The following is a 12,982-nucleotide window of genomic DNA, read 5'->3' as shown; positions in this document are numbered from 1 at the left end:
GATTAGCATTATCTATGGTTAAACTTTTGCATTTTGCTTTTGGTTAAAATAATTTGGTCATTTGTACAGAAACGATTATGCAACTTGGCTCATATAAAATGATTATGGTTAGGACGAACATAACGAAACTTGGCTCATTTATGAAATGATTATGTGTAGTATAAATATTTCTCTTTTTATTTTTTAAAATCTAAAAGCAACCAAAATAAGCAAACCATCTTTAACTATCAATTCCCACATTCTGTGAAGAACACGCACAACAGTCACATGCTTTGCCCTTGCTCCAACATCATCCACATCAAGCCTTCACAAACTGTGCACTAATTCGTGCATATATTCTATTTATTTGCAATATGATACATTCTAATAATTAATCTATCTTTTTTAGGGCGATCGTATCCATGCCTCGATTGGAAAGTATGTAATTAAGTTTTTTAGGACCAAGATACAGGAACTCGGCTTATATCGTATGAACTACTTTGTTGTCGGACCAAACAACTTAAGTTTAAAAACTACGACACACAATCTGAGGTTGACATTTACACAAAGGACAACGGTTGAGGAAATACTTGATTCTTAATTTCATATGAATATCTTCAACTTTCGTCCTTTTGATCAGCTAAAAAATCAGAATGATGTCGATGAGGAAGAATTATTCGGTAATTCTTCTCTTCCATTATTATCACATTTTACAAAATTGTCTAACTAACTTTTATATTTGTAGATGTCATTGGTTAGGTTGTGACGTATGAAGATGTTAAGACCCACAAGCAAGAAGATAACGACAGTGTCTTTCTCAATGTCTCAGTAAGTTATTCACTAATACAAAGTTTACTTTTATAGTTTAATTATTTATATTATTTTCTTGATGAAGGATTACCTTGAAACTTATAGGAGGAACAGAATTATGGCAACCTTATGGAGTGAACTTGTGGATCAAATTCAGCCATACTTGAATGGAGCTATGGACGAACCTTTGATTGTTGTTTTACAATTTATGAAACCTCAAAAATTCCAAGGTTTACCAAATTTACATCTATATTTAAAATTTACATGTCATCCCAAAGGGTACTAGGCAAGATATTGTTAATGCTTCTCTCAATTCTTCTTATTTATGGCCTTATTGTCAACTTTTAACGCTAACAAAGAATATGAGATTGCAAGGTAATGAAATCGGGCCCCATGTGGATGAGTTGAGAGATTTTTTAGATTGGATTTTGGCAATTGGTGATGAGATGATAGGTAGTTCAGTTGATGGCAATGAAAAAGTTCAAATACTGGATGATCTTTCGATAAAAGAATCTGCTGATCCAATATCTGCAATTGTAGAAAGTACATATCCTGATTTCACCCGTCGTTGTAATGATATTGGATACCTCCATCAAAGAGTCGTTCTTGCTCCAACTCTTGATATGGTGGAATCAATCAATCAATGCTCAATCATAGTTCTGAGAAATCATATTTGAGTTCCGATACAATTTGTAGCTCTGATCAGACTTATTCAGCGTTGGAACATGTACACACACCAGAATTCTTGAATACTATTAAATGTTCGGGAGTTCGAAATCACGTTCTTACTCTAAAGGTTGATGTACCAGTGATGTTATTAAGAAATATTGATCAGTCAGCAGGATTGCGTAATGGAACAAGTTTGATCATAACTAAACTTGGAAATCAAGTTATTGAAGCCAAGGTTCTATCAGGACATATGGCTGGACAGAAAGTGTTTATTCATAGAATGACATTAACTCCGTCTGATGCTAGAATTCCATTTAAGTTCCAGCGAACACAATTTCCAATCGCTATATCTTTTGCCATGACAATCAATAAAAGTCAAGGACAATCATTGTCTTACGTGGGATTATTTTTGAAGAAACCAGTGTTTACACACGGACAACTATATATTGCTCTTTCTTGGGTTACAACTAGAAAAAGATTAAAAGTTTTGGTTTATGATGACGATGGACAAATAAGTACTGAAGCTACAAATGTAGTATTTAAAGAAGATTTTCAAAATTTAATCTGACTATCGAAAGATAATCAGTGTTATTTTTGAGGTTTATATACTACATTTCTTTCTAAGATTCATGAATCAAATGGAAAAAGAGCTATTGCATTGGTTCCTGAACATTTAATAAGTATGTTGTACTTTTGGATAAATTTTGAAATCAGTTTGTGATTCTCTGTTATTTGTTTATAAAGTAATATGTATATATTGATATTAATTTAATTGTTGCTCTTCATATTCTTCAAAATGAAAGGAGAAAACCATATACAATAATTATCTGAGTGGGATTTGATCCCTCACCAACTGGTGAAGCATGAAGTGCTCACTATGTGTGAGCTAACCTCGAATCCCAATGACTATGCAACATGAGAATACAGTTCATAACTTAAACCTGTAATGTTCAATGGAATTCTATTAGAGTATCAACCTCGTCTTTAAGTTTCAGATTACACAACCCATAAAATATCTGCAGGAACAGTTCCCATAACTTTTCATTTTTCTTGCTGATGCACCTTTAATAACTGAAGAGAACAATAATTATCTGAGAAAGAACATTAAATTTCTTGGTCACTCAAGTCATTTCTTGGAAGATTCGTGTAGCTTATAAATGCAGTAATCTTTTGATTTACTTTATGTTCCTCAGTACACTAAACAATGAATTTTTATTTTGATGCAGCTGTTTATCCGCCTGCTATTTATCCTCCTACAGTGCAGACTATTCCTGTAGATAATGACTTGACTAATACAATAGTAAGATAAGAACATGGAATGTGTTACGTCATATTCCAGTTCTCTTCTGACAGTCTTTGCTTAACTACAGGTTTATGTTGGTAAGAACTGAGACAAGTATTTTTGCAGTTTGGGGAAATTGTTTATGTTAAGATCCCTGCTTCCAAGGGTTGTGGTTTTGTGCAGTTTGCTGCCAGGTATCTGTGTTCATGAACTTTCATTTTTATATCAAACCGGGGGGGATAAGTTTATCTATCTGCCAAACTTGATATGTGATAGCTGCCTATTACAGTTGATTGTAAGATACAATTATGTCAAATCATAGAGATATTGATCTTTTACTTATTCCTAGCATTTTTACTCTGCTTTCAAGTTTTGTCTCTTAATATTCACTATACAGGTCATCTGCTGAAGAGCCAATCCAGAGGATGCAGGGTGTTGTGGTTGGTCAACAAGTTGTTCGTGTTTCATAGGGTAGGAGTCCGACAGCTAAGCAGGTGAAGATTATCCTTCTAGATTTTTATTGTTAGCCACACACTTTATTCTTTCTTTAAGATTTTAGGAAGGTGTCACGAAAAAGTTATTCATGTCATAAAATTGTTGCAGGAGTCCGACTGTTAAACAAGTGAAAATAATCATGTAGATTTTTATTTTTAGCCACAAAGTGCAGTCTTTAGGATCTTATGCAAGTGTCATGAAGAGGCTATCCATGTCATAAAATTATTTAATATTGGTAAGATTCTTCATTAATAAGCCGTTTAAAGTCAGAAGAGTTTGAAGGAATGACCATCAGGTTAACTGTAGCCAGTGATTGGAACAAATTCGTATCAAGCTCTGGAAAAGTTGTCCATTCAAGATAGGTCAATATTTATCACAAACATAATAAAATCTTCTGTGCTATATATGGATCTATTCATTATCGACATTTATGTGATGTCTGTATATGCAAGATGCAAACTGTTATTCAGCATGTTGGTATCAACTATAGATCTGAATTGCTTATATTCCACGAGTTATTAATTGTTTAGCATTTACTCAATATGGTGCTATCTTGCAGGACGCTGGTGTTTGGAGTCAGCCTGCTAATCCAATTCAATGGAACGCTTATTATGCCTATGGACAAGGTTATGATGCCTACGCGTATGGAGCCACCCAGGATCCTTCGCTATATGCATATGGTGCATATGCTGGTTATGCGCATTTACAACTTTCTTGGGTATGTTTACTATTGCTTACCTTTTGTTTGGTTGCTCTACTTTGGAACAACATTTATGCTGCATTATTTATTTAGATTTTTTCTCTTATATAGTACTCCATCAATGATGCTAGAAGTTGTTATATCAAGACATGTCTCCAGTATTATTACATCACGTTTTTTAATCTACTTTCTTATATGGTAAAAAATTAAACTGCAGCTGATAAATTATTTTGTGTTTGTTTGAAACGATAGGTTTAAAATTTATAGTGATAGCAAGAATTGATTTTCCTCCTCTGTTTACTTCATGTCAATACATGAGGTGTGTTTAAATTTATAGTTCTATGTCGTTTGTGCTATTTGAGTTATTTTGTGAAATGATCAGCATGTGTTATGTGCCTTTCTCCTTTGGTTTAAGAGGATAAATCAGTTTTTGAAAGTTATCACTATATGTTTCCGAGTTGCTAAGTAAGAATTGAAATTACGTACTTGCTTGGAAGTTTCTTCCATTGTTGGAATCCCAAAACGCAACTGTCGTGCTTCTTCTTTTGAAAATTATCTTCATTACATGCGTGGATTGAGTTAATACTTAGTTCTATTAATTAATTTCAATACAATACTTTGTGTTAACTAATTTTCTGGAATTCAAAAGATGTTGATTTCAAAATTAGTTTGTTACTACTGTGATCTTCTATTTTATTAAAGGTGATTTGAAGCAGGTTTTAGTCTACCATTGAGTTGAATTATTTTGTGTTTGTTTGAAACATACAATGAGTGTCGATTATGTACATAAATATTATGAAGAGAAAAAATACTTAACATATATTACGAGCCAATGAATACAACAAAATCAGAATTCTTTCAAGCTCCTTTATTTCTATCGTATTTTTCAAGTAATATTTCCTTATGATAAATTATGCTAATATGATGAGCCCTTTTGTGCCTTCAGGTAAAAATTCCAGGAGATAAAATAAAGTTCACCATATTACCATCGAAGTCGAAGGATTATTTATCTCCTAATGTTGTTGGAGGTCCACTCGACAAGATAAATTTGGTAAATAAAAAAGCTAATATGCTTATCCTCATACTCGATATGATAAATTTCTTAATGTTGCTGGTTTTGAATAGCTTACTGCTAGGTGCAAAATATTCTTTGATACTTCATCATTTGATTGTGTCTTTGTTACTTTGACAGCAAAAGAATGATTAATTCTGTGATTTATCATTAATGAGACCTCCTCAATTTATTGCTCGTACTGTCAGTGTCATATCATGGGTGAAAAGAATTAATGGCAGAGGGAATGTAAGCGCCTCATAGTTCTTTTTTTTTCTTATTATTTTACTTAGTCTTGCTGCAATAGGTTTATAAACGAAATATTTCACTTCTACAAAGAAGTTTTTCTTCAGTCCCAAGTCAAGAGGTTCGAAAGACATGTGAAGTAGCTTTCAATTCAATCTAAGAGTTGAAGAATGTAGGAACTGATGACGGTTCCTCAAGAATGTTGTCGTCACCCTTTCTGTCTGTAGTCCAAGCTGCTTCTGCTGATTATTCCTTTGTCGAGCTTCTAAGGAAAGTTTTTTTACTGAATAACAACCCATGTATGAACGATATGCTTATCTTTTTGGATTACAGAACAATGGAGGAGAACAAGCTATTTCTATAATTATTGAATATTCAGGTTGAAAGAGTGGTATATAAAAGCATGGGTTGCCTTATGTATTATTGAGTCAATTGCAGACCAAAAAATAATTCTGTTTTTCAACCAAAGTTATTTTGTTCCTTAAGAAGCTTCGTCATTTCTCACACCTTATTTTGTTCCTTTGTGTCTACCGCATTTTACAAATAATATTTTCTTATCAAAATTATATTTAATATTTTCCGCACAACGCACGGGTATGGATATTAGTGAGGAGAAAAGGAAAAGGCAGGATTTGTGTTGCTTTTGGGTATCAGTGGAACAGAATGTGACACGTGGTTTACATCTAAAATTGAAAGGATTCTGAAACCTAAATAATGGTATTTTGGACTCAAAATACCTTTATACAGCTAAAAAAAAGTTACCTCTCTAACTAAACGCAGTACTATATTATACTGCATTTTAGTTTAACGAAAAGTTAGCCGTTAAGGAAAAACGTAGTATAATACTGCGTTTTACTTAATAATTCATTTTTTAAAAATAAAACGAAGTATAATACTGTATTTTACTAATACTTTTACTTCAATTTTGGGCCCACCAATAAGTGTTTTGCGGATAACTGACATAAATAATTCATTTTTTTAAAGTAAAACGCAGTATTACACTGCATTTTACTTCCTTTTTGGGCCCACCAATAAGTGTTATGCGGATAACTAACATAACAATAATTCAAATACATAAAGCGTGGTATTATACTGCATTTTATATAAAAAATATTTTGCACCCCAAGCTAGGACTTGCCTTATTTAAAGGCGTTAGGATTTTATGAAAATCCATTCAAAACTTTCCTTCAAATTTCTATTTATACTTCTCTTCTTGTTATCAAGCTTTTTGTTATAATGTCCGAAGAGCCAAAAATAAGGGTTTCATTATATTGGGGGGGTGAGGTTGTAATGGAGAATAACTCTATGAGGTATAGTTCACCTCCATAGTGTCATGTTAAATTGCCGCTTACAATGGAGTACGATAAATTGGTATCGTTGTTATGTAAAAAAATAAGTGTGAGGAAACGTTTGGTGAACCTTAAAGTAACCGGTAGATTTCCGTATTCTGTGACTCCATAGGGGTTTGCTTATTATTCTGAGTTTAACATCAAAGATAATGAAACTCTTAGAGATTTTTTGCGGATTCTGAATAAATATAGGGAATTTATTGTAATAAAATTGTTGGAAACGTACGTCAAGGTTGAAGACGTTCCCAATAATGAGGGTATGCATAGTAGGGATAACCCCCAATCATCGGGTGGTTATTCTGGAGAAATATTTACCGAACAAATTCCTGATGAAAGAGCTTGCCTTGATTTAAACTTGTCACCACCGGCAAATGACCATCAACAAAATAATTTTTCGACTTTATATAATCCACAAGACGACTGGTAAACTTCAATTTGTCTACGTTTTAGCGATGTTTATTTTATGTTTGAATTGGATTTGTATTAACACTCATATTTTTCATAGGGGGTACCGTCCGAATATGAATTTTACAAGTTATGACCCCTCTCCAGTTGGAATATGAGTAGTTCTAGAGTGTTGGACCATGGTGGTCCATTTGGGAGTCATCACCAACAAGAAAATGTCCATCATAGAACGTCAACACAGTACGACTTGTAAGCAAAGTGATATAGCTATATGTAAATTATTTATCTAGTTGAGTAGCTTATCATTTTGTTCATTTTGTGCTGTAAAAATGAGCAACTTGATGTTCCTGACCTCACACAGTTGCCCATAGACGACGTATTGACTCATGATTTGGCAGATGCACAAATCCAGGAAGATGATAATGATTATGACAATAATGTCGATGAGTCTGGAGATGATACACTCTTCCCTGATGAGGCTGATGATGAAGAAGAAGTGAATGTCGAACCTGAGCTGACGAGGGAGCATGCTCCTCCACCTCCCGTTATACCAAGAGTGTACGAGTCTCATGTACCGTTTCATGAGTGGAATATTCCCTACCTTGATAATTTAACAAGTATGACGGACGTGGATTCCCTCACAAGGGATGCTGACGAATTTCAGTCAGCAATGTGGGATGAGTCTAGACTAGCGGTGCTGGCAAAGAGCATGTATTTCCTCGATAAAGCTCGCCTAATCAGGGCTGTAAAAATCTACAGCGTAAGAGAGTACCATGAGATGATGGTAAGGGAGTCAACTATGGAGGTGTCGCACCTCCTTTTTCCGCGCCCGCGAGGGTACAAGGGAGTTTTCTCCAATTAAAGGACAGTCGAAACGGGATTTGTTTATTTGTTTCAGAGTCGCCACTTGGGAATTTTAAGGCGTCCCAAGTCACCAATTTTAATCCCGAATCGAGGAAAAGAATGACTCTGTATTATAGTCTGCGAACCAGAAATCCGGATAAGGAATTCTGTTAACCCGGGAGAAGGTGTTAGGCATTCCCGAATTCCGTGGTTCTAGCACGGTCGCTCAACTGTTGTGTTTGGCTTGATTATTTTGATTTGTTAAATACATTTTTATTGCATGATTTTATTGTTACCGCTTCTATTTAGATTTAAAGACCCTTTTTTGAATCGAATCACGCGTACGTATATTCGTGTTATAAATTATATTTTTTTAAAACATGCGGAGTTGTGTCACGCGCACGTGTACACAATGATATTGATAATATAATTATTATTTTTTTTCGATTTTTTTTTATTATTATAAAAATAGACTTAAGTTCGAAATTGTGCTTAAATAAAATTAAGAACGTCTGTCGCTCTTGTATGATAAAATAGTGAACTGCACATCTTGGGTTATATGAAATTAATATTGATGATCTCCGAAGAACCCTTTTTTATTAAAAATTTGCTCGAAGTTGCGCGAACGCATAATCCGAATCGCCTTTAGAAGTATAATCAAGTCACGCGAACGCATCCTTAATTATGCAAATATTCTTGACAGTAATATAAATTCTCTACAAATGTTTATTGCATCCATCTATTTTTAAATGTAAGAGTCATGAGAAATCACTATTTGAGATGCTTCTAAATTCCTTGAAAAGAATTCACAATTCATTAAGTGTTGACCGCAAATTATATTTTTACGTGTGAATTATATTCCTCAAAAATCATGAGTTTAAAGAGTAAAATAAAAATAAAATAAAAATAAACAATGTGTGATTAATACTACCATTTTTATGGTAAATACAATATTTATCTACCCAAAAAGTGAATTGCGTATAAAACTTAGGAAAACAATTGATTTAATAAATGAAGTAATATTTTTTTGAAGAATTTTCATTGTTATATTTGGAGCAAACGCTATTTACACATTTTTTGACTTAAAATGTTACAATCTATAAATCCCATCCTTCTTTTACACCACTTGTTTTTAGTCCGAGGTTATAATTGTTTGGTTAATTTTGCTTACGAAGATTGGGTTTGAGATAAATAAACCAATTCTTATATTCTGCCTATGCGAATATTTGCAAACACTAACTCTATATTTTGTAAAAAAATCATTGACATTATTTCATATATTAAAAGAAATGAGTTGATCGCGTTCCTAAAATAACTAAGCCATTTGTTATTAAGAAAGAGAACTAATCTACCAATTGATTTAATACTATATTAACCAACTAAAACAAAACTGAAACTTAAACTAATAAAATTTAAATGAGTAGAAGACATCCTTATAATTCCAAACTTCATTTACTTGCCATGTTGAAGCTCTTCACAACATGAGTTTTAAAGATATGTACCTGATATTTGGAAGCAAAAGAAAATGAAGATGAAAATCAGCAACAGTAATAACAGTGTAACAGCAACAATTGCCCAGCAACAGTAACAACCCAGTAACAGACCGGTGGAGTAGTAATCCCAAAAAACAAAAGCTTTAAGCTTTGAATGAAACAACAACCATTGATACTAATTTCAAACAAAGAAAAAAAAACAGAAGATTTTTTAGTTTTTATTTTTATTTTGAAAGCTTAAATATTTTTCGGAATTTTTCTTTCTCTTAAATGTTCAGCCTTTTTTTTTCTCTCTATCTGTATCTGTGTATTTTTCTCTATCTCTATTCTCTCTTATATCTTCAAGACTTCACATATATAACACATCCCATAAATCTTTCAATTAATTAAAATCAATACTTTTTCTCTACCCAACCCATTATCTTTCCACTCATCCCCATTACATTAAATAAACATATCACACCACCCCATTATATTTTGTCCCCCATGCTTTATTTAAAATAATGCAAGATTCCCCCTTTAAATTAAATCTTGTCCCCTTTTTATATTAAACAACTATATCACAACCCACCCCATTTCATTTTGTCCCCCATGCTTCAAATAAACAATTTCAAAATGTACAATTCCTAAACTACCTCTCACGACCTTACTGAAATTACCAAACTACCCCTGAACGTACTACAAATTTACCAAACTACCCATCAGCTATAACACATCAATTAATCAAACTTAACCAAAATATAGACAATATGATTAATTTCTAACAATGTTCAAACAACAATATGAACACGGATGAACATCATAACAACAATATCACATGAACACGATTTTAACAACATTTCAACAACAAATCACATGAACACAAATTGAACAACAAAGAACAACTAAAATTTGATTGAACAATATTTTAGCAACAAACAATCCTATTTTCGGATTCAACAACAACAAACAAAGTATGAAGATTTCTAAATTCAATCATATTGAACTTAAAATCAATTCTAACAACATTACAACCAACAATTCCTATATTAAACTTTATGAGACAAATTCAAGAAATAATCACAAATGGTAAACAAGAAATCAAGCTATACAAATTTCGGATTCAAGAACAATCAAACAAAGTATGAACATGAATTAAATCTATTTTAAACAACAAACATGATGGATTTAAACGATTAAACCAACATATTTCTCTAACACAACTAAATTCTTTAAACAAATAACAAGATCGTCGAAGAAACAATTATGAACTTAAACTTGAACTTAACAATATTAACAATTTCTAACAATACATAAACACATGAAACAAATTGAAGAAATAGTTAATTAAATTTCAATTTGAATCTAACAAACATCAAACTAACAAATACTTACTTAAACAATAATACAAACATGAAATAAACATGAAAACAACTAATTAAACTTCTATTTTGAAATCTGAAAATTAATTTAACAAACAACATGAACACACTAGAAAATTATTTCAAAGATGAACAACGAACAAAACAAGGATTAAATCATTTAACGATTTTGGATCCGGAAAATATCAAACAAAATATGAACAAAAATAAAACTCAAAAACAACTAACCGGAGATGAATCAACGACGAACTTTGATTGTAAACAAATCTGTCCGAGCCTCGACCAAAGCTCGAACGAAGGACGACGAAGACGAAGAGAAATGAAGCAGCCCACAGCTGGAACGATGAAGGGAAGCAGCGACGCCGATTCAAAACAGCAGAAACTCGACCTCGTCGTGACTGGGAGGAGGAAAATGAAAAGCATCACAGCAGCAACAACATCGTGGCAGCAGCAGCGGCGACCAGAAGGAGTAGAAGAAGAAGCCGCGACAGTAGCGGCGTGGCGCAGGCAGGTTGTTTGGTCGTCGTTGGTGCTCGCGACTGTGGTCGGAGCTCGTGACTATGGTCGCGCTGGCTGGGGTTCGATGACGAGGAACGCAGCCATGGCTGCTAGAGAAGCAGTGGTCGTCCATGGATGTCGAGCTCAAGCTTGAGCTCGACGAAGAAGATGAAAGCAAACGCGGGCAGCCATGGCGCAAAAACAAAAACGACAATGGTGAAGCTTGAGGGCAGCCATGGTTATGTGGTGAAGGGGTGGTTGTGGTGGAGATGGTGAAGTAGCCATTGATGGAGCTTGTCTTTCTTGAGGAAGAAGAAGAAGAAGAAAGATAAGAAAGGGGGGGGGGGTAGTTTAGTGTTTAGGTTAGGGTTTTCTTGATTTTGTTTTTGTTTTGTTTTTTGTAAAATGTAAGACAAAAAGGGTTTGGGTATTTTGGGTTATGGACTGGGTCGACTCAGTTCGAAATGGACTGGGTCGTAGGGAAGATTGGGCCATTTTTTGGGCCTGTGGCTTGAAATTGAAGAAGAGGTCCAATTCCGACTTTCTTTATATTTTCGCTCTCTTTTCTTCTTTTATTTTTCTAAAACTAAATTATAAAAATACTTAAACTATTATTAAGAACTAAATTAAGTTATAAAAGCGCAAATTAACTCTCAATAACAATTAACGCACAATTAAGTATTAATTAAGCATAAAATTGTATATTTGGACATTAAATGCTAAAAATGCAAATGATGCCTATTTTTGTAATTTTTAATTTTTGTAAAACAAATTTAATTACTAACAATTGTAGAATTAAATCCTATATGCAAAATGCGACTTATTTTTGTATTTTTTATTAATTTAGCAAATAAACATGCACAGATAAATACAAATAATTATTCAAAATATCACAAAATATCACAAAATTGCACACCAAGAAAAATTACTTTATTTTTGAATTTTGTTTGGGAGTAATTCTCATATTGGGCAAAAAACACGTGCTTACAGGAGGTATACAAGGCCCGAAGACACGAAGGGTTTTCGTGCAAAGATAAAGCGAGCGATTTTTGCCCCTCCGAGTACTCCGTGTGAAGCATTTTTTTTGAAAAAGATTTGACCGAACCTTTGCTTCAAAGGTTTCCTACATATCCTGGGCTAAACAGGAATCAGGTCAATGTAGTTCGGAAAATTTTGGTAGCTGGGACTACCGTTGGACTGCAATGTTACTGTTGTTGCATGCTATTACTACTGCTTACCGATCTCCTTGTTACACCGTGCTTAAAAGAAAACAAGAAGCTAAGTTATACTGCAATTTTTCTTGTTGCCTTGCTTTCTTGTCTGCTTGCATTTTTTCCGGTGCTTTTCTTCTTTTTGACACATGCACTTGAGTTTGTGCTGTGACCTCTTGTTGCAACCTTCTGTTTCCCGGTGCCGGGGAATTTTATTGTTTCCTACCGGGGATTCCTATTGTAACCCTTTGTTTTATTGTCCTCTGACTTGATTTTGAAATGTATGCCTCTGTTATCTGGGCGGGCTCCCAACTTCAATACTTGAAAATTAAAGACTAGAAATGTATGCCTCTGTTATTTGGGCGGGCTCCCAACTTCAATGCTTGAAATATAAAGACTGAAATGTATGCCTCTGTTGTCTGGGCGGGCTCCCAACTTCAACAACTGAAATGTAAAGACTGATATGTATGCCTCTGTTATCTGGGCGGGCTCCCAACATCAATAACAACTTTAGAAATAAACGCCATTCCTCTCTTCAGGCGGGCTCCTGACTTCAACCAATACATTGTCATTCCTTTCTTTAGGTTGGC

At 33.8% G+C, this 12,982-nt stretch overlaps 1 protein-coding gene across 1 annotated transcript; it reads left to right on the top strand.

The window, feature by feature from the left end:
- The first annotated feature begins 1,432 nt into the window (after nucleotides 1–1,432).
- Nucleotides 1,433–2,026, top strand: LOC142177625 (uncharacterized). Its single transcript, XM_075246881.1, has one exon. The coding sequence runs from the start codon at nucleotides 1,433–1,435 to the stop codon at nucleotides 2,024–2,026; it is 594 nt and encodes a 197-aa protein (XP_075102982.1).
- Nucleotides 2,027–12,982: the final 10,956 nt, after the last annotated feature.

This window comes from Nicotiana tabacum, chromosome 3 (assembly GCF_000715075.1).
Source record: "Nicotiana tabacum cultivar K326 chromosome 3, ASM71507v2, whole genome shotgun sequence".
NCBI classification, from domain to species: domain Eukaryota; kingdom Viridiplantae; phylum Streptophyta; class Magnoliopsida; order Solanales; family Solanaceae; genus Nicotiana; species Nicotiana tabacum.
Note: the sequence above shows the minus strand (reverse complement) of the source record. Positions and strands in the feature narration are given on the sequence as shown.